At 46.1% G+C, this 22965-nt stretch overlaps 1 protein-coding gene across 2 annotated transcripts in view; it reads right to left on the minus strand.

Annotated features, from left to right (window-relative positions):
- The window catches only part of Liprin-alpha (PTPRF interacting protein alpha), a 77942-nt gene that overhangs the window by 39871 nt on the left and 15106 nt on the right, over positions 1–22965 (minus strand). The window contains exons 10-16 of one of the 2 annotated variants that reach the window (XM_077662203.1): positions 20459–20653; positions 16680–16771; positions 12375–12654; positions 9948–10183; positions 7362–7587; positions 4225–4352; positions 3781–3867 (exon numbers count right to left, since the gene is read on the minus strand). In XM_077662203.1, the coding sequence (XP_077518329.1) occupies positions 3781–3867; positions 4225–4352; positions 7362–7587; positions 9948–10183; positions 12375–12654; positions 16680–16771; positions 20459–20653 (1244 nt within the window). The remainder of the gene's footprint in view (positions 1–3780; positions 3868–4224; positions 4353–7361; positions 7588–9947; positions 10184–12374; positions 12655–16679; positions 16772–20458; positions 20654–22965) is intronic. The other variant, XM_077662204.1, reaches the window with a different exon arrangement.

Raw genomic sequence — 22965 nt, forward strand, 5'->3', positions numbered from 1 at the left:
GAATCTAACTAGACTGGCACATTATGTTGGGACTCCCATATCTGCCCTGTTCTATAACTTAACATATCGCATATTCGCAACAGGTCTTCAGATTTACACTGCATTAGAGATGGTTCGTAGAGGATATGAGCCACACCAGTACTAATAAGGGTAACACGAGGACAGCAACGAGTAACACATACTAGGCCAGGCAAGAAATTTGCACATTTTAGAGACATGACTGTCAAAGCAAACTGATTTCAAAACGCTAGCTAGAAGCTTTATTCTGTCAATGCAGTTTTTGAAAATGTCATGAACATGAGATCTTAAGCGCACTAACAACTTTCAACTTCCTGCAAGTTACCTGGCAGAGCAAATCAGACAAGGAACAGCCTCAAACCTCACTTTGCTTGTAGCTGTGTTCAGAACAGGATTCTAAACTGGAGCTCTGCCAGAGCAAAGGGTTCCATGGGTTAACTTGTTTGCTGGTCACCTATATCATCAGTTGGGATGGTAGCGTCAGTCCAGAACGTGCTCCATATTTATTGCCTTTCATCTCTGTTTGCCCCTGACTGTCTGCCTCTACTGCCATCAGTAGTCCTACTCTGTGCACAAGTCTCGATGTCATTGCACTGTTGTAAGCGCTGCACCAATGTGCTCAAGCAAGAAAAGCATTGGTGATTCTGCAGGAGGTCAGTGAGGAAGGCAGGCAGACATGACATAATGGAAAAGCTTGACATGCCAGACAGCACGCTGTTAACATACACCCGTAACACGAAAAGAACCAAGGATGTTATTGAGGCTGAAATGTTCAACTGCAAAGAAGAAAAGAGCTTTAATTTATTAGGAACCCAGATTAAGAGACTACAGTAAAATCTCGTTAATTCGACCCCCGTTAATTCAGAAAATCGGATAATTCGAACAGCCAGCTTGGTCCCGGCCAGCGCCCATAGCACTATATGGAGTCGGGCACTCAATAATTCGAACACTGCTACTCTCGCGCCAGTCAATTGAACCTAGCTTCCATGACGCAGGCATGCCGAAGTAAGACTTTTATAGCAAATAATCGCGAAAATATACTTCTAGAAGCCCGAAATGCGCAAAGAATTTTTTGCAATGCACTCGCGACTTGCTTAGTGAGCACAACAACGATCACACAGCCGCCAGATGCATAGTTTTGGTTTCTGAAAGCCTGCCGCCAGCCAGAGCTGACAGAAGTTACTGGCTGCAGGTCATTCAACTAGCCGAGCCAAGCCGAGCTGCCTGTCGTTTCGGACGCTGATTGGCCCGTATGTGTGCTTTGTTGGCGGTGTTTGTTTACATGTGGTTTCGTGTTCCAGCGTGCCAAGGCTAAGCGCTAGTCTCCCTTTGTTCGTTGTGTGTGGTTCCGCATTTGCATCATTTGGCAGGCCCGTTCTTGTCAAGCACAGTTCTGCTAGAACTCTGCAACAGCATGGCTATTTCGTCGAAGCGACCGAAATATTGTACAGCGAAGGACTTGGCCACAAAAGTAGAAATGTTGAACACCTTGAAAGACAGGCTCTCACGCCAAGAAGTCATGCGCAAATATGACATGCAGAAGAGCACTTTGTCAACGTACGTGAAGATGGAATCTGAGACTATAAGAGCATACTAAAAGATTGACAAAAGGCGAAAGTGTCTACAAACAGCTGCACATCCCAAGGTGGAGGACGCCGTTCTGTGATAGATTGGCGACTCTTGTAATGCACTGCTGCCCTTAAGCGGTGCAATGGTTTGTGCGCAAGCTGAAAGGTTTGCCCTGAAGATGGGGGTTGCTAGTACCTTTAGAGCGTCTGAAGGTTGGCTAAGTCGTTAGACACCGACTTTCATTCAAAATCATGTGCGAAGAAAGAGCTGCCGTCGATGACAACGTCACTGAGAACTGGAAAGCTAGAGAGCTCCGCGAGCATACTACTGCATTTGCGCCAGAAGATATTTTCAATGCCGACAAAAGTGTGCTTTTATTTTCAAGGCACTCCTGAACAATACTATCACATTTCAGGAGCATCCCTGTATCGGCGGCAAACGCAGAAAAGAACGAGTGACAGTTCTCCTTGTGGCAAACATGACTAGAACGGAGTGCCTGCCTCTGCTTGTGATTGGCAAGTCCCGAAAACCTAGATGTTTTAAAAATTCAAAAATCCTCCCGGTTGACTATTACATGCACCGTAAGGCATGGATGACTACGGAGATATTTAGGGAATGGCTGCACAGGCTGGACCGTCAGTTCCGGGCGAACGACTGAAGGGTGCTGATGATTGTTTGTAATTGCAGTGTACACTGCATTTCCAGACTAGAAGCTATAAACCTAGCCTTCTTTCCTTCAAACACTACGGCTGTCTTGCAGCCGATGGACCAGGGGATCATTCAGCTCATCAAGACGAGTACAGGAAGAACCTCCCAGAAAGGATGCTCCTGTGCAATGAGGCTATGAAAACATATGAAGTGTTGCTTCTCAGCGCCGTGCACAAATTAGCTTATGAGTAGGACACCACCGCAGGTGATCGCCAACTGTTTCCGTCACTGCGGCTTTGTTCAGTATGGTGGTTAGGTTTATGGGGGCTTAATGTCTCAAAGCGACTCAGACTATGAGAGACGCCGTAGTGAAGGGCTGCGGAAATTTCGACCACCTGGGGTTCTTTAACGTGCACTGACATCGCACAGTACACGGGCCTCTAGAATTCCGCCTCCATCAAAATTCGACCGCTGTGACCGGGATCGAGTTCAGTCTGGTGCAGATGAACCAGTGCGCGCCATTGATGAGTGCGTCGATGCACAGTCCAATGATGATCGTTTTGAAGACTCGCTTCCTGAACAAGTGCGTCTTGAGGATTATATCAACACAGATGCGGGTGTGGCCGTCGTGGGCTCATTAACGGAGAACGAGATTGTTGAAAATGCGCTCGGTGCCTCGGTGGGCGACAGCGCACGTGAGAAGCTGCCACAGGTAACGCGCCGCACAGTGAAAGATGCCGCGGAGGCTCTAGCCATTCTGGAACAAGTCCACCTCGAGACTCACGACAGCGTTAGCGCAGTGAAGTATCTTGCAGAACTACGCAAAATCGTAGTTGCCGTGCAGTTTTCGCGTGAAAGGCAGGCGACTACTATTTCCGAGTTTTTCTCCAAATAAATCTGCAGCAGTTGAATGGTTTTTTCCAATTTTTTCGGGGTCATTTGATAATTCAAACTTTCGGTTAATTCGAAATTTTTTTTTCAGTCACTTGAAGTTCGAATTAACGAGATTATACCGTACACTTATCACCGAGGTAAAAGATGACAGCAGCCAAAATATTCCATCGGGCAGCCCCAACATCAAGACAAAGACATCCAACTTCAAGCAGCAATTGAATATCTCTGACTAAGCTCAAGTAGCCGGCGAAAAGCCTAATTGAATCATTAAAGTTTCATTTAAAAAATTTATTAAGCCCTTTTTCTAGGCAATTTGGGCAACCTTCAAGCTTGTAAACTGCGTTCCAGTTTTACTTCCATTCAGCCTATCTTCATACGAGCTGCAACCCATTTTTTAATTAGTGATATATAATTTCGCCCTGTGATCAGCATTACCACAAGAACAAAACATTTTTCTGTGCTTTCCTTAGTATCAATTACTGCTGGCTTCTTCCATACATGTGTCTTAATGGGCCTCCTGCTCCCCAAACTTGTGCGCTCATGAAAAGTGGCGAGAGAGAGAAAAAAAATGGTGGGGAAGGCACCCACTCAAAACGAACATGGCAAAGCTGAAAAAAGAGGCCACCGACATGAGCACGAGCCATGGCGCACCTGAGCAAAGCATCTGGTGGGATGCCTGAGAGGCAAGCAGGGCTGCCGCCCAAAGCGGCGTGCTGAGACAGAGACGGCCCAAAGGACCTGCGAGGGGACACAGGGACAGGAAGAGAGAACACGCACACGTCATGCACAGAGACCAGGCCAGCAAAAAGGGGCTTTCGGCAGTCTGCCATGATGCAGCACTTCTACGTGCTACTGGTAAGAGACCAAAAACGGTAAACTTTATGGCCATTTCGGCTTCTAGCAAAGGTTGGCAATCACAGAACAAGCATAAGCCAACAAGAGTTATAGAAACAGTCACTCAAGTTTTCCACTCCAACAAAGGACCTTTGCAAGATAATGAAAAGAGTTGAGCCATTTTTTTATTTTCTGATTAAGCAGTACAGCCGAAGCACATTAAAGCTGCAAAGCATAAGCAGACAAGCAAAGCCAAGATACCTCCGCAGCTCTTCGGAGCTCTGTGCCAGGGCTTGGGCGACTCGGTCAATGCGCATTGCCCGTGGTGTTGGTGGGCTCGTCTCTCTCCTTAACAGTCGATCATCTCGTACCTCTAGTGATGCTGGCACCTGCAGAAGTTGCATCAAAGTAAATTTCTCTTCAACACGTCAGCAGCTTCCACACACGGGAGTATTCAGGTACAGACACAGTAAAACCTCGTTAACTTGAACGTGGTCAATTCGAACTTACGGTTAATTCGAACTCACACCCGGGACCCGGCGCAGCCCTGTGCATTTCAATGGGGGAAAACTCCCGATAAATCGAACAAGTCGACATCCCCTACGGTTAATTCGAACTAGGAGCCCCTGGCTGACAGCACTCCTCGTAGATAGAAGTTGACCCATAGCGAGTACACCACACTGCAAATTTACTAAAGATGTTAAACAATGGAAAATAAAAAAAAAGCTGACCGCACGACGCTGGCAGAGCCTGCGCTCCAGAGCATGCCAAAGCAAATTTTCGCTGCCGGAGCACTTGCCCGCGCCGCCGATGCTCTGGTGCAAGCTGTTCCAGGTTTTCCTTGTGCCGCAGTGGCTGGGTCACGATCACGTGGTGTACACAACATAATAAGGCAGTTCGGGCAATGACGGCTTTTTGTTGGTGCCGCGAGCTACGTGGGCAGCAATGTGGAGACGTTGGAGCCCTTGAGTGACGCCGATATAATTGAGGCTACATGCTGTCAGCAGACTTCACAGGGCTCACGTGCGCTGAGCACAGCCAACAGTGATGAGTCCGACTGCGGCGATGAGCCTAAGCCACTGCCAAGTGCATGTAGTGCATGTAATGTAGCGTCAGCACTCGATGTTGCATGCAGCACGCTGCAAATGATGCTGATGAAGTCTCGGCAGAAGAAACGCAAGCAAATGCATGTCACTGATTAGTTTTAATTTTGACAACATTTCCCCATAAATAAACATGTTTTGGAGCATAAATAGCACCCTATATTCCAGCACTAAAGCTCGTTGCTCACGCGAATGCATTCTAGTACTTGTTTCTGGCACATAACTGGCCAATCAGTTTATTTCATTTGCCATTAGGACCGCATGAATTTAATTCTCAGAATTGCCTGCCACAAACATCTAGTAGCACCTAGCTCGTGATAGCTAGTCTAGATGTGACTGCTTTGAATTCAGCCAGCGCAGTGGGGTGCAATGACGCTCATTCTGGCGCCCATTCGATAATTCGAACTTCGCTTAATTCGAACAATTTTTCGGTCCCCTTCGGGTTCGAATTAACGAGCTTTTACAGCATTAATTTTTTAAGTGGCTAAATAGAGACGCTGGCAAATTTGCCAACAACATTCTTCTGTGTCACTTATGAGCTCCTACAACATGCAATCTCTCACTGGTGCTTATACTTTGACACTGAACTTTGTGGAGGATTGCCACCTGTGGCGGTACGTTAATTAAGTGGCGCTATGCCCCCATAACGTGGGTTAGGGCCAGGGCAAGCTGAAGGCATTGCTAGCGTTAGCCGCATGCCTGCGCTCCTTCTCCGTAGGAAGGAAGGCGCAGTTATCTGCGAGCAAAAGTGCTCATTATGTATACAGTAAGCTGTATTACAGAACACTGCACTAATCCCCAAACCTCGGTATACAACCCATAGCCCTGCCGCAGCACCCGAAAGCACGCCCGCGGAGCTGCGTGCACAAAGCAAAGACTACATACGCCCATGACGGCACAGGCGATCGTATGGCGCACAGCCAAACAAAGGGTTACATCACGCACGACACAACATGAGGGAAGATGGAGAATGCGTGGAGCACATCCTCCTGACACAGGTCGCACACTGATGGCTCATATCACGTCGTCACCGCGGCAATGGCCGGCAATGACAGAGAGCCAGTCAAATGAGGCCCCCCCGAAGATGGAGCACATCAGTGCAGGTTCAGGCCTGGACTCAAGCATGTATACTAGGTGCACACATTAAACCACCCGCGTTTCTTGGTCCCCCGGCAAAGGACGGGGCAATGGGAGGCAAAATCTATGCACCTATCTGCTGCCCGAGCCGGTGGCGATATCCTGTTCATTTCCCGCTCGGGGCCTCTCACCGAAACAACGCCCCCAACTGTCACTCGGAGTGACCCAATGGGGACTTGAGGTTGAAGCGGGAAGAAGGGAAGGGAGGGTGATTTACAGTGGTGCTTCAAAAGAGCTTCCCTTAGAAAGGAGGACAAGCAGCGCGGCCACCTGCAATCCGCTCGCGGAGACACCCGATGGGGGCCTCTCTAACGAGCAAACTTCTGCAGCGGGCGAGCACTCCAATCATTCAAGAAGCCCAATCCCCACAACTTCAAGCTCAGATACAAGTCCACTTCACTGAAATTTCCCCTGCAGTGAAGTGTTTTCGCCTTTCATCTATCGCACTATAGAAGTTAATGCATGCAAGTCACTGCCTTTAAGAATTAGCTGCAGTGCTGTTGCAGTAATAGCACAAAAGCCTGCAGCTGTTCTGAATACAAATCATAAAAAAAACTGAAGCCATAAGTGTCATCAAACTAGCTCAAGCTACTTGGCACAGTAATAAAATTACAATAGCCACACCCTTATATGCCGTGTGCTTAGCTCCCAGGAGTTATTCTCTACTAAAGCGCAGTAGCAGTCAAAATAGTTCAAAGCTGAAAGATTCTTCCAGAACAGGTAAAGGCCAGCTTTGTTACTCTCGGAGACTTGTCAGTGATCGAAAATGCTATGCTTTATGAGATCAAAAATGAATACAGTGACATCACATACATATATCCTTGTCATCAAGGCTCCCCCTAATTTCACTGAATTCTCTCTCAAAACTGGGTGAATGTCATGTCCAAACATTTGATGCTTAACTGTTCAATGACTATAAACTGCTTCCAAGTGAGGCATGGTGCCCAATTGGTTCCACCACTGCAGCAGAACAACCTCCCTTACCGCTAATTGCTATATGCCTATGGCTGTAAGGTCAAGGTTGGTCAGCTTTGAGGTTTGGGAACAACGAAGTGTATGTGCAGACAAGGCACATCCCTGAGGCTTAGCGGCAGGTGGAAAAACCCGCAGCAATGGTGAGAAAGTGGCAGGGGCACCCTGCCCCTCTTCCCTGCTCACCGTATGGTACTTGGGCAGGTACTCCCTCTGCGGGCTGTGGTGGGTTGGTGGGCCCGAGGAGGAGGGTGGTGTGGATCGCCCACTCAGGGGCGGGGAGCCCCGGTCGAAGGAGCGGCCTCGTGACAGCAAGCCCCCCAGGGGCTCCAGGCTCCCGCCGCCACCGCTGACGCGCGACTCCAGCTCTTCCGCGCGCTGCTCCGTGCTCTGCTTCTCCTCCTGGATCAGCCTGTAGGACCAACAACAACAACAGAGCCAAGAAATTGAGCATCACGGAACCACTAAGAACTGCACGTAGAATTCTTCATGCTTTATGCATTTGCCAAAGATAAAAAGAAAAGAGAGAAAAATATGTCATTCTGCAACCAGCACCACACATGCTAGTGCATTTTTTGTGACTATTATTGCTGGAAATGATAAATCCACAGTACTGGTCGTTATTTCTTGAGTGCCTGCTCCTGCACAGCTCCAATACATGCAATAAAAGGTTCAATAAAACCTTGTCAAGGCATACTCAAGTAAAGCAGTAGTTCCACATAGGATGTAGTTACATGAAATCCCCAACTCTGCGTTCATTACACCTCATGCCTATGATGCCCACTTATGGCGTTGTGGCTAATAGCAAGCGTCTCAGTTAAGTGTGTACCTGTCATCGCATACGAGGCAGAAGGGGCATCTCATAATGCAGCCATGCACTACGCCGCACATTATACAAGGAAGCTTCACTGGTACTCTTAACGCATCAATCGTGGCAATACATTGATACTGACATGGCACAGCACATGACGAGCACACTTGCAGTACTTAGCCGACAAGCCTGGAGGAAGAGCACCCTTATGACATTGAAAAAAACACTGTCCCCCTTTCGTCAAAGGGGTGCCAATTTACTCCCACTGCATTGCCACCACACTGTTCACAGGTGCCAATCAATGTCTGAGTGGTCCCGGTCCAAGCCATACAGATATAGCTGTAGTCATAGCTTTTGCATAGCACTGTCACACGACTTGGCTTCTCCGCAGTTTAAGCTAGAGGCAGCACTCTAGCAATCTTTTTTTCCACCATGTGCCTCAGCCACCATTGCTTATTTAGTTGCGTAATGAACCCACTCGCATAATGAACACTGCCCCCATTTTTGTTGGCCAATATTTTTTTTGTGTTCCAGCCCAGCGAGTTCTTCAGTTTTGGCTGTTGTCCCTAGCGCAGACCTTGGCAGCATGCCAAGAAGCTGCCCCCCCTCCCCCTGACATCATCATTTGTTTGTTTATCTTTTGACGAGACCTCCAGCCAGAGGGTGGGGGAGCGAGGGAGGGAGAGGGGGTGGTGAGTGCGCCAAGCAGATAACATCGTTTGGTTTTTTATATTTTGAGGAGAGCTCCTGCCAGAGGGGTTGTGGGAGAGGGGGGCTCAGCGCACTCAGCGAACTTGGCAGAGCTCCAAGACGTTGTGCGCTCTAACCTAAAAGATTTGCATTAGACACTCCCTGGGGGTGTTCAGCATGTTCGTTCGCGTTATCTTGCAGCTATTGGCCAGCGCCCCCGGCTAGCACAAATCCTGTCAAACTGAAGGATGCTAAACACTAGCGGCACAAATGCGCCTGAACACGTGCATTTGTTGATGACAGCTGCGTGTTTTTGTTGATGACAGAAGGACGGAAGAAGATATATGAAATCTCAACCCTTCGAAAAAAATCTGTTGAAACTTTTTTCCTGCGTAATGAACCCTCCCCCCAAACTGATGTCAACTTTTCTGGAAAAAAAGTGGGTTCATTACGCGAGTAAATACGGTATGTTGCTGCCTAACTAGAGTCAATGCGCGCTCTGAATTGGCCCCATGCCACTGCTTTGTCACGCTATTGCCACTGTCATGGATCACATGCTTCCCACATCCAGTACCTCCCAAGTGACATCATTCTCCAGAGCGTCTCTTATTGGGGCCATGCACCAAGTGCCAAGAAGAAATTTGTGGTCAACGCCGTGCCTCAGTTGCTTCGTGTTTTGTGCTGCCTAGTACTGTGCCTGTTTCTGTCTGTCCTTTTCTTTCCCTACTCCATTGCTTCGTGTTTTGTGCTGCCTAGTACTGTGCCTGTTTCTGTCTGTCCTTCTTTTCTTTCCCTACTCCATTCAACTCTTCCAGTGCCCTCTTTCACAATGACCTGCGCCGCCTTGTTTGTTCCCGCGTTCAGAAGCACCCTCTCTTTTGATGGTAAGCACTGCACAGCCAAAATGTCACTGTAAAGGTGGCTTTTCCTTGCAGCTTACGAGTCTTGTAGTAAAAGTTGCTGTAGCTGTCTTGAAGAGCAACAGAAAAAAGAAAATGCGTTCTATTAATACCTCAGTTCCGAATATAACGCAGGTTGCAGTCTTAAAACAGATGGTCTGAGGAAAAAACGCGTATATTCGAGTAAATATGGTACTTCCCTTTCCAATCTTTGCCTCTGTCCTGTAACGAGGTGTCAATGCTTGCACTGAGTTAAATTTTTCATGCCAGCACATAAATTTCTTCTTGTTCCATTAGGCTTTTGCCAATGTTCTCCACAACCACACTTAAAAAATGGTGGCCAGTGGGAAATGCCTTCATCAATAGACGCACCGTATCTCGTTGTTGATGGCATCCAGCTGCTCCTGTAGCATGAGTGCCAGGGCCTGCGCATCGGAGTGGTGCCCCACAGGCGAGAGCAGGTGGTCCATGCTACCCAGCAGACCACCTCCTCCCCCATCTTCCTCCTCTTCCTCTGTGGGGCTGCACTCGGGGTCACTGACCCCTCCGTCCAGGGCACTGCTGCCACCACCAGAGACCACCTTGTCCCACTCAGAGTCACCCAGGCCCTGGGGAAGAAAGGGAAGCAGAGAAATCCGGTCTGACAGCCCTCCTACCATTACTCAGAAGACCTGAAGGTGAAATTCAAGAACTCCTGACAATGGTGACACTTCACCAGTGGTGGAAGACGCATTTAACCTTTCAGAGCAGGGTACACAGCAGGCAAAATGCTAATTAGAGCAGCTACAGATGAATTCCGAGCAGGCGCTGATGCAAGTTGGTTTACCACTTAAGAGGTGGAGGGGAGGGATGTGGCAACTAGAGCTATTTTTGTTATTTATGCATAAAATATAACTAAATTTGGTACAGATATGCAACTTTTCAAGTCGATGACAGCATTTAATTTTATGCTAGCTCTTACATTTGCTGAGCAATAGCCATTACCACCCATGGCGGGCCATCCCCAAATTATTAAATGATAGGATAAAACGCACAAGTTCTTGATGTCAGCATGTCCACTAAGCCCTGCTCTGTGCACAAAACCATTAGTTCTTTTTTTTAGCAGCCTAGCACTCATACAAATAATGGTTGTACTTTACTATGCATATTAACATGATAAAATTTATTACAAAAACAACTTTCAAAAACTAACTGCATGTACGTAAAAATTGTGAGCTTTATTGCACTCTTCATCATTTCAGGACTCATGTCCAAATAACAGAATCATCCTACCGTCATTCATTCTGAAATACGAAAGGGATAGGGACTGCAGAAAAAGTGACAGCTGACAAAATCAACCCTGGTTTATTTTGCCACATTCTTGGCTAATACAGTCTCAAATGCTCGAAACCCTCCTTGGCGGCCCGTCTACTTACAGATCAGTGCGACACCATGGCAGCGACAGCCACATCCGTCATTAACATACATATTAGAACTAACAAGCATCACAGACGCAATGAAGCAAAGAGAAGCCATTTGAGATGCAATCTTGCAGTCTTAGCCAACTTCACAATAACTGTTAGACAAGCTACCACATTTTAGAATTATAAGGTATTACATCAGATGTACACCACATGCTTTTAATATGTGCACTATTTTCCCTATCACCAATTTACTGTTCAGTTTTTTGCTTCTTTAGTAATTTTGTAATGTATAAGTAGTACTGAATAACTGTATAACTATAAGCACTGTATAACTTCTATTTTCATTATTCTGCTTGGTTGTTGTATATGCCTACTCACCCCTGTATATAATATGTGTGTCGCTGCGGAACTGTATTTTCCTTGTATAAATAAACATGATTCTTATTCTGAACTGCGCATGCTGATGAAGCCAAACACACCCCCAGAGTGGATGTATACTATTTCTAGGGACACCAGCAGACGACACACTTACATCCCGCTGCAATTTGACATACACATGAAAGGGTGTTGCCGATGCATACATGCCTCAGCCAATGGCGGTGCTCTCCGACTACCGTGTGACTCAAGCAGCTGACTAGAGTGCTACTTCTGGTTTTTCGATGGCCTCATTTTATTTCATTTTTTCTCAGAGAAATGTGTAATTGCAGACATCAGAAGCTCTGATTTTTACTCTTTGCGGTGATTCCGCAATGATGGGGCTCTGTCGTTGGAAAATTGCGGAATCTACATTGCACTCAGACCATCAGAAGCGCGTTTTGCTCACAATTTTTAACGACCATGCATAAAAAAAATGTCATTTTCTAAATTTCTACTGCATAGCAATTCTATATCATTTTTTGCCATGAGACATAATAACCCCAGGAACACGATAAAAAAACTAAAAATTGAGAAATAAATTATTTTGACCGAATTGCTCATTTTATTTGCCGTGCCGCCCCACAATGAATATTTAAAAAAGCCTTGAAGCAGGTATCTGTATTACAGTACAGCTCCATGAATTTTTTTTTTTCATGGAAGAATGAAAGAAAGAAGTACTATCAGCAGGGAAACATAGTAGTTTAACACAGCCCGTGAAAAAAGAAAGTACTATCACACTCAATATGAGGTGCAACACACGGGCTGTGGCAGGAGGTCAGTTCGGGAAGCAGTGTGAGCCCTATGGTTCTGAAAGTTGATGCATTTAGTTGCCGATTCAAAGAACAAGGTGAACTGAATAGTTGTGTAAGCTGGATGCTCTGTGCGACGGCGCATTGATTTACTACTATAAGCCAAAACCTCAGCAGGCTCACTTCGGTCGCGTTGAGAGTCATACGGATTGCTTCAGTTCACCACTCACCTTGCCGGGGTCTTCGTCGAGGGACCGGCGTCGCACCCGCGGCAGGGTGCGGTGCTGGGTGCCCGGTGTGGAAGTGGGTGGTACCGAGCTCAGGTCCAGGCCTGCACTGCCAACAGACAGAGTAGAACGGAAGACGTCCGCTGACGAGACCACCGCTGCGGTCGCCTCTGAGGTGGATGGTGCTGTGAGACCAACCATCGATGGGGGTGACAGCATGCTGCTGCCCCCTCGCTGTGGAGAAAGCGGTGAGTGGTGTGCTAGGCTCCGCGCCGAAGTTACCCTGCAAGACAGAAGGAAGGCAGTGAACACAAGTTTTTCATTAAAGAGGAATCATTTTGTACAGTAAAAAGTTGTTAGGGGTTGAGGGCCTTAAAATAGAAATTTTAGTAATAAAGTCACAATTGCAAAATATTCAGGCAACATATTTTTGTGTGCTGGTTCCATATATGCCATTTAATTTAATGTAAAAGTAGACTTTGCGCACTTATGGGGCATGTTACATAAGGTCAACAAGGAAGGTAATATCATCCTGCGTATTACAGAACTTGAGTTAAGGTTTAGAAGTTGTCACTTCAGAAATGGGAGAAAAAATTTTTATATTTATTTTTGCTTCTGAAGTTACAACTTCAAAACCCTGTAACTCAAGTTTTATTATAGCCAGGATGATAACTGCAGACCTTAATATCAAGAAAAGCAATTGCACGCTGTTTAAAGGAAGTTGCCTGCAGCAAATTTTCTTAACAGCTCACAATGAAACCTTATATAATATAGCTATAGTATAATACAGTGCCGTGTGTGTCTTGTGTGTCTTTTCTACGTCCAAGTCTTTTGCGCTGTTTAAACCAATTATGTAATATGCCCCATCAATGCACAAGGGCTCGTTTTACATGAAGAAAAAGTCACATTTGGTATCGGCACATAAAAATACATACTACCTGAAGATTTTATAACTGTGATTTTATTAAACAATATTTTCAGTTCAAAACCCCGCTTTTCAACTATTACGGATCTCAGGGCATTGGAACAATTTTCGAATTGTCGAATGTCCTCCCCCAAAACAACCAGAAACAACCCGCATCATAATAAGTTTATTTGGTTAAAACCTGGGAGACTGTACAGTAAACTAGAATATTGGGCACTGTGCTCATTGGCCCTGCTCATGTGGTGCTGCCGGTGTCAAAAAGGGCGAGGGAGTATAGTGACGCTGCATGTGTCTTCACTGCTAAACGAGTGCTGCCTTCAGCCGGCATCATGCTGGCCCGTCGCCCAGATCGTACAAATATTACTGCAGTGCTCTAATGGGCATCACCGAAATCGCGAATTGCCTGTCAAATGGCGTTTTATTTGGCTGCTTGCATGTGGAAGTCCCACCTTTATTAACAGGTTTACAACAGCAACAAGATCACGTGCATTCCTTCACTCTGGTGTGACAGCAGTTTTCGCATTTGCCTGTTCTTGCGCAAGTGTTTAGAATCCATTCACAATATACTGCACACAAGGTGGGCTAAAAAGATTTCTTTAGCAATACTTACCGTGCAAGAAGCTTTCGCAACAGGAAAGCCACTTAGGACACAACAACCACTGTGGAGTGAATGTTTAGATGCCAGTGACAGCCACTGCTGTTTAGAACAATGATGACAGAACTATGGCGGCATCACACATATACAGGTCAGACCATCTATAACGTAACCGCATATAATGCGGGACATCATTGTATGCAGCTTTCTGTGACAACCACTTCGCTTCCCATAGAGTTCAATGTATTGGCGTACCGCTTAATACGTGGCAGCGCATAACCGGAGACCACGTATAGTGCGGTTTCGGGAAAGCCTGGCGGCCTGTGTACCGGCCCGGGCCGTGGGTACCAGCGGGTGCAAAGAGCGTGCTTCCCAGATTGTGCAAGAAGGGGGTAACAGCGTAGTTGAAGGCAAGGCTGAAGGCAGGAAAGGATAGAAAAAAAAAAAGAAGTTGCAAAGCAGGCGTTTTTCCTCTCACTCTCCGATGCGCCTCCGTTGGGCACACTGATTGGACAGAACTTGAAAGCAGGTGATGGCATGATCTGACTGGAGCATGCTGGAGCGGCGGCCACGGTGGCGGCGAGCGCACGGCATGACGCTGCAAGCGCTGCTCGTACCATGTGCATGTGCAGCAGCGTCTTGCCACACCTGAGCCCATGAGCAAAATATGTGTCATTGCGTGCAGCGAAAAGTTGACAACTCAGGCAAGTAAGCTGACAACGTGAGCAAGTCTACCAGCCTCGGCTGTCGTCAGTTCCAATGGCGTCTGCTCCTCCGAATGCCAGGAAATGGCAAGCTGTCGAAACCAAGCAGAGCATTATGAGAGACGTCGAGAGCGGTTTGGAAAAGGCTACGGTGGCAAAAGAGTACGGTGTCGCCGACTGTGTCCGCGATTTGGAAAAACAGCAACAAACTGCGACAACAGCTGCAGGAAGACTCCGTGTCGCTTGCAAGGAAGCGGATTCATGCGTTAACGTACGAAGATGTCGCCGCTTTGTTTGAACTGTTTCACGAGGTCTGGGCCCAGGGTGTTCCTGTGAATGGCTCGATATTGCAAGCCCAGGCCAGCTGCCTTGCAAACATTTTGAGGCATGATGGTTTCAACCCACTGAATGGTTTTGTTCGGTGTTTTAAGGACCGGCACGAGATAAGGTCCTCGTCTTCGTCGCCGACCCCAACAGCCTTGCGTGTGAAGTAGCCGCCACAGATGAAAACATCGTGGCAGTGGTGCGTGGTCGCGATGAGCCTCTATCCGAGAATGAGCCCGACGAAGTGAGTGAAAGTGCAGCAGAAGTTTCATGCAAAGACACACTCGACTGTTGCAACAAACTGCACCTGTACTACGCTCAGAGAAACCTCAGTGAGGAAGCGCTCAAGTGCTTCACTGTTTTTGAAGATGACATCATTAGCAACGCAGTTAATCGCAATGCCAGACTAAAGTAACGTCGTTCTTTCATTCATTAGGACACTTCAACAAAAAGATCACATAGACTTCTTTGATGCCTGTGATTGCAGTGTTGTGCATCTGATGCATTGTCAGGTGCACTCTGAAAGGTAGTCTGGCCATTCTGAAAACGCGAATACATGGAAAAACTACAATTTGGTTACAGTGCAGTACCGTTTATAATGCGGATTTTCCTGACTCCCGTGGTATGCGTTATAAACGGTCTATGCTGTCTATGTTCAATCATTTTTATTTTAATTAGTATTCCATCCAACTCGCTGTTGTACTTGTGACAGCACCATCAGCAACAACTCGAAATGCATTGCCCACTCGCATTTTTTTGCCTTGTTTGGGTTGGCTTTTTATGATACCTCGCTACCAGGTAAGACATTACTTTGCAATGCACACTGCAAAGTAATGCAAATGATATTTACTGTATGACCTCATGTATAGCCTGCATTTGTGAAAGGACTGCTCCCCCAACTTGGCTTGGAAATTTTTAAAAAATCAACAAAGAGTAGTAGCATTTCACATGTGTGTAATTTTCCTTCCACGGTATGTTCCGCAGCAAGCTACGAACAATGCAGTAACCAAATGAAGGTGCCAAAGAATTATGCAAAGGTTTCAGCTGCGAAGCCGGTGGAAAAGCAGGTGAGGTGACAGCCACCTCGCACTGATGGCCACAGGTGTTGCGCATAAGTGCATTTCCGAACTGTTAGTCAAACCAGTGCAAAATCATGTTGCTTTGTGCAGACGTGTCCACCTTGATTCTAGTTCAGAATAACTTGGGGTGATGTGACATCTGCCTATGAACTGATCTACCAGCCTGTTTTATTACAGGCAGTTTTAGCAGGTCGTCGTATCATCCAGACTGTCAACGATATATCTCTGTAACAGGCCTCCCAGGCCCATGCTAATTAGTCATAAAATACAAGCTTTAGCACTAATGGGGTATGCATACTTTGTGTCACACTGTATTAAAAAAAAAATTGAATAAAAAAATATTGAGTGAAAAAATGCTGCTTTCACACCCCATCAAAATCTCAAAGAAAAAAAAAAGTGCAGCCCATGGATGAGTGTAAGCAGTACGCGCAATGCACATAACCAGTCTAGTAGCGGCGGGCACGTAACACACATCACATTAGATAGTTTCAGCACCATTGTGAGTGGTAGCACCATTGTGAATTAGTGAGTGGCTGATGCTTAGACCTAGTACATGGGTACTGGCTAAGACCCCAAGGCAGTTCGAATTTCCCGAATTTCTGAATTAGCTTTTTGCTTTAACTCCAAATGTGAGCATTCACGCTAGATGGCCAACAGAAAAGCAAAAAAAAAATAGTTTACCTAGAAAGGCTCTCTGTCCTATAGTTCTGGACATCACGGCGGATCATCTCCATCTCTGCCCTAACTTTGGAGAGTTCTTCAAAGATTTTTTCCTGCAAGAAAACGAGAAAAAAATGTCCTGCTAAGAGCGTGCTGAGAAACCTGCACATACTGTGAAAGAAACACATTCGAGAATGCACACAAAGAACTCAAAACTAGAAAAAACAGGTATCAGCTCTATATTACATTTCTAGCAATGACAAGCAGAGATATAAAATGTGGTATGTCACCTACGAACAAAGAAAGACAGTAAATAAAATTTGTGGACCCTATTGAAGGGCTGTTGAGCACTTATATCAATATGTACTTTGCAACAAATATTCGCCAAATCGCGATGACTTTTGAAATTTCAAGGGCGTTTTCATGGACAGACTAAAAATAAAAGAATGCAGAGACTCCCACCTGAAAGTTCAACCCAGATCACTAAATATTTCTGCCAGCCCACCAGAAATTTTTGCATGCTAAAAAATAAAATCATAAGCACTGATTCACATTATCAGCTAGAATGCATCATCGTGAACTGGCAATGCAGCACGAAATATACCCTTGTAGCTGCAATAGACTTCTTGCCATGCTACCTAATGACTATTGCAAGACGGAAGCCAAAATACCTGGCTTCATGTAATAGATTTATGCTGGCAATCTAATGTCTAACGGTTAATAGTACATACCTTAACAAAAAGCTCCAGACTATGTTGAGCAATGGTTCAAATTTTATTTATATCTTAGAAAAAGGGTGCCTTTTGAATCTAAGTCCTTGGCTCTCGAACAAGCCAGCCATGGTCAGTAATGAAATGAGCATCCTCCACACATTTCCACATCTAAATCCTTAACTCCCGAACAAACCAGCCATGGTTAGTAATGAAATGAGCATCCTCCACACATTTCCACACCCTTTCTTCAATGCATCATATGTCGTTAATGAACCAAATTCAAGACACACAGCGAGAAAAGTCCTATTCAGAAAGGAAACAAGCAAAGAAAGAATTGTCTGTTACCTTGCATATCAAAACAAAAACATTACGGGGGTGAAGAATTCATACTCTGGCACAGTGCAACAGTATCACTGGCTTGGAATGACTGCGAGCCAATCACATGCCAGCTGCATTGGTGACAGGAAAAACTATCAACCACATGCAAGTAGCTGCGCTTAGTGCAACAAGAAGCTTGCAATCAGCATCACCATCTGCTTACCGGCATGAGTGCTACAGAGACGCCTTGTTCAAGCAATGTTATCCAGCTATCTGGTCATGGTTGAACCAACCGAGACCTGCCGAATATATCAAATTATTGCCTATATCGAACAGTTGTAAAATCCCCTTGGGAATCCCATGCAAAAGTATTGCAAATCTGTTTGCGGTCATCGAATTTCCGTGCACCCCAAATCTGAAATATTGAACGCTGTGCCACGCCGCACCCCTGCAAGCGCGCTTCTCCTAATATGCTCCACCCTGGAAGTGGGTTTCTCCCACAGTAGCCCACACCCCTGCAAAAGGGCTTCTTCTAATGGAGTTCACGATCTTCCCGAAATCTCATCTCGCGTGCGGCGCTGGCCTTGGGCACCTTCGTTCGGAGCTGCACAGGTAAGAGTCACGTGATGAGAACTTTGTGGGGTGTGAATGGAAATGGAAATGGCCATGGGGGCATGTAAGGGGCTGGAAAGAGGGAAACCGTGCTGGCCGCAGGACCACACGGGTCCAATTTCTGCATGTTGGTTGGCCGACTCCACTGGCATAGCCAAAACAAGCGACGCCAGCTAGCTGTCACCAACGTTTTGGCCATGTTGGCTGTCACTACTGTCGGTGCTGCTTGGGCATGTGACTGGCGTCGTATGGTGCGGTGGTCGTTCTTTTCGCTTTGTTCACGAGGCCGATGTGAGTTCTCTTGAGATTTGTGCAGTGCCGTGCATTCTCTTTTCGCTTTGGTAGCATGTTTGACAGCCATGAACGCGTAAAAAACGCAAGACTTTGGACTTGGACACAAAGGCGAACATCATTCGATGGGTGGAGGCCGGTGAGAAAAAGCCGTTGGTCGCCAATGCGTTCAGAATTCCTTGCAACACGCTGAGTACAAACCTGAAGGACAAAGCAGACGTAAAGCTGAAGGCAGCGCAATCCACTCACCCTGGAGCGGAGCATGTTATATGCGTGCTCCGACCTAAGACAAGGTCAAGAAAGCTTTGTATGTCTGGTTTTCAGAGACACGTGCCAGAAAGATCCCTGTCGACGGCCCGATGCTCATGGAGAAAGCAAAATGGTTTGCTGTAGCCTTCGGAGAAGAGAGCTTCACTGGTGGCACTGGTTGGCAGCAGCATTTTAAGAGTCGCTACAGCATTGTCAGAAAGACCCTCTCGGGTGAAGCGAGGTGACCAGCAGTATTAACACTGAAAAGTGGCTGTCCGAAGAGTGGCCAGAGATTTGTGATAGCTTTTCGCCGTTGCAAATATTCAACGCAGATGAGACAGCATTGCTTTGGCAATTGCTGCACCTGAAGGGCACTGGTGGAAAAAACACCAAAAGTGCGCGTCTCGATTGAGCTTGCTGCAAATATGGATGGGTCATGTAAACTGCGACCACTGGTTATCAGCAAAAGCAGGTCACTACATTGTTTCAAAAACAGGAAAGGCCTCCCGGTTCGATACGCATTTAATAAGAAGGCTTGGATGACACGCTATCTTTACACTGAGTGGCTCCGAACATGAGATGCCGAACTGGAGAAGTCAGGCCGCAAGGTTTAACTTCTCCTCGACAACTGTTCTGCCCATCATGTTGTCTGCCAGTTGAAGCAGATCACCATCAAATTTCTGCCGCCAAATACAATGGCGAAGCTTCAGCCTCTCGATCTGGGCACAGTGAAAGCGTTTAAGGTTGGTTACAGACGGAGACGGGCAAAGGCTCCTAATCAACCTTTGGTTGAGAATCGAACTCAAGGTGGACCTCCTCAGAGCCATGCAGATGCTGGCTGGTGCCTGGAATGACGTGAAGCAAAGCACAATCGTGAGCTGCTTCCGCAAAGCACGGTTTGTGGTGGCTTCGGACGACAGGTGTCCAGACAATACGATGGCGCTGGATGCCTGGACAGCGAGTTTCGTGAGCTCTCAGCATTTCGCAGGCACAGCCCCAGACGGCATAAAAGCACATGTTTGTCAGTGCTGACAACTATGTGCAAGCCGTTGCGGATCGTGCTGATGCTGAGATTGTGGCTGATATCACAGATACCGAGGAAGTGGAGCCGAGCAGTGGCGAAGATTCAGGCGAAAAGACCCAGCCGCCATGCACTCAGGTTGAACCATCACCCGCATTCAGCGTCATTTGCCGCTGTTGTGGTGCAATGGAAGGCACTGGATTTCCTCATTTGGATACCACCAACAAGCTTGAGGACAGCTTAATGAACGTTATGGTGCAGAAGAAGAGACAAGCTAAGCTCACAGACTTTTTTTCTTGCGAAATGAAGTGCAGCAGTCGTGGAGCTGTGCTTTCATTTTTTGTGGACTTTGGAGGAGCAAATCGGTAGGTTCCCACTTGTCACGATCCCGGGGGAATTGTCCGAGATGTGCACAATTTTGAAATAAGCATCTAATAGGCATATTTTAATTTCTAATTATCGATACATCAAACTTTTTCGCGATCCCCTTCGAGTTCGATACATCCAGAACCGACTGTATTCTCGTATACTCAAGCCCCATGAAACAGTGCCAGGATAGGGCATGAGAAGAGGGTGCAGGAGAACCGGTTCCTCACCTTCTCGCCTTGAGTCTCCTCAAGAACCTTGCGCGTGCGCTCGAGCTCCTGCACAAGCATGTTCTTCTCGTCAAGGGCATGCATGCGCTCCTTGAGGTGCATCTGCAGCCGGTCGTTGCTCTCGGCTAGCAGCTTGTCCACCGTTGCAGACAGCTTCTGGTTGTGGTCATCGTTCATCTTCTCCCTTTGGCGTGCCTGCACATGTGCAACAAAGGCAGAAAGGTGACGTACGTGGAGGACCACAAAAAGGCCAAGGCACCCGGTTTGAGACACTAGATGAATGTCTGTTTGCAACACATCAGCAATGTACTATGATGCACCGCAGGTTGCATCATGGCATGTGAAAATGCAAGAGCCCCAGTGAAATACCAGACGAAACTTTGCTATGGGGCAGGTATTAAGAGGAAAAGAGGCATGCATGAATCAGCCATACACCCCCATTGCGAAAAACTACAAAAAAATCGGATCTTATAAAACACCAGATTTGGTATCTATAAGGTCTTTTTAATTATATCTTGACAAATTTTACCAAACCACAGCCCAGAAGGGACATTAAAAAATTGTTTGTGTGACCGTAGGTAGAAAAAAACTGACTAAAATCTGTGAAAATGCCAGTTTTCTCAAAGTGTTTTTTTTGGCCAGAATTCCCTGCCTATAGAAAGCATAGCATGATAATGGCTTCACTGATTGTCATGCGGTTGGTTGCATTGTATTCCTTAATAAACTCTTCATGCAGTAACACTCCAATATTTTTTTATAAATTGCTTTAAATTTTTCACTTTGTTACTAATTTGACATGATAATGAGTGCATTATGCAAGTGTGGATATAACATTCTCTGTAGAAAAAAAATCTAATCGGTTTGTTCATGGAAGGTTGTGGCCAAGTACTACACCAGGGTGGCCAAATCCTGTTCTGGTGAGGCAGTGCGTTGTTGGTACTGGACACTGAGACAGGCCGCACCCCAGGCCTGGACATGCAACTCCATGGACATGCAGAGTTCTTTTTCTTTTTTTCATACCCGGTGGAGAACTGCGTGGGAGATTCGAACACGGTCCTCTTGCACACGAGGCGGATGCACTACCTCTAAGCCATCACCGCGGGCATACAGTGGGCGCAGCTGGCAAAGTACAGGGTTAATTGGAGAGACATGGGAGAGGCCTTTGCTCTGCAGTAGGCGTAGTCAGGTTGACGATGATCTAGAAAAACATCAGGCTGCTAAAATATTTCAAGGATGTCACTACAAAAGCCATTCCTTTGGATAAAACTTGTGGCTGCAGGTTGTCACGCCAGGCTTTCTGCAAGTTTGGTTTAGCAATGAATCATCAAAATTTATATTGTCAAAACTACTTATATTTCAGTGAAATTTTGTATTTAAGCATTCAGTAGACTTCCCATAAGCATGCCAAATTTGACTGCTCTACAACAAAAAATAAAAAATTTCACCTCTGAACTCTCGTCCCCCCTTAAAGATGCACTAAAGAGGAATCTGAACTCGTCTTTTTACAGCGGGAACACGATCTACACGTTCCAAGCATTCTTAGAAACTTTGAATTATTGTCCTGTGCGACCGATTTTCCCAATTTAAATCGAATTGAACGTCCTGACTCCCACTTTTTTTTTTTTAACTCAACGTTGAAGGTAGGAGGAGTCAACCAACGCGTAGAGCTCCTTTCAGCCAGTCCCATGGTGGCTTGCCGTTATGCTATCGGCGGAGTGATATGCAAAGCAGAGTCCATGCGTATGTATGTATATCTTGAGCGTCTTTGCTTTTTAGGTTGCTGATTCCGCCCTGCCCGGTGTTTCTGGCATCAAATAATTTGCTACTTATGCGTGTAGTTTTTGTTCTGCTTGCTATTGTTATAATTTTATAGTGTAATCTCTGTATTTTCAAGCCTCAATTGGCTTCATAACTGCTAATGTTATGCACCCCCGTTTCCCCTCCCCCTCCCTTTATTTTTGTTTGTCAAGACCCACTCCCCTCTATAATGCCCGCTGGGCCAAGAGAGTAACTGAAATAAATAAATAAATAAATAAATAAATAAATAAATAAATAAATAAATAAATAAATAAATAAATTTCTGTGGGCTAATTTGCGGCTATGTTGTCTGCGACTGAAACTATTTTTCACAGAAACCTAAAAAACAAAAGCGAAAGGAACAGTTTGAATCAAGTAGCAGGGAGATTTTCAGATCCAATTCTCAGCAATAAATGTGGCTTTTGCTGCAGGAAAAACATCAACATGGCCAGAAAGAGCCACAGAATTGATTCTGACTGAGAATGAAACCTGGATGAAGTTGTATCCTGTCTCCCTTTAACCTTCTAGAACTTGTGATGCCAGGCATTAGGTAATTGTTATTGTAATTCCTGCACTGCCCCTAACGTACATTTTCATACTCCTATGCCGTTTAAGCACAATGTGTTTGTGTGCGGCACTGGCAGCCAGCAAGATACACAAGTGGTTCACCATGCCAAACAAGTAAAAAAAATTTTTTGTAACAAAGTGAA

Source organism: Amblyomma americanum, chromosome 4 (assembly GCF_052857255.1).
Source record: "Amblyomma americanum isolate KBUSLIRL-KWMA chromosome 4, ASM5285725v1, whole genome shotgun sequence".
In the NCBI taxonomy this organism is placed as follows: domain Eukaryota; kingdom Metazoa; phylum Arthropoda; class Arachnida; order Ixodida; family Ixodidae; genus Amblyomma; species Amblyomma americanum.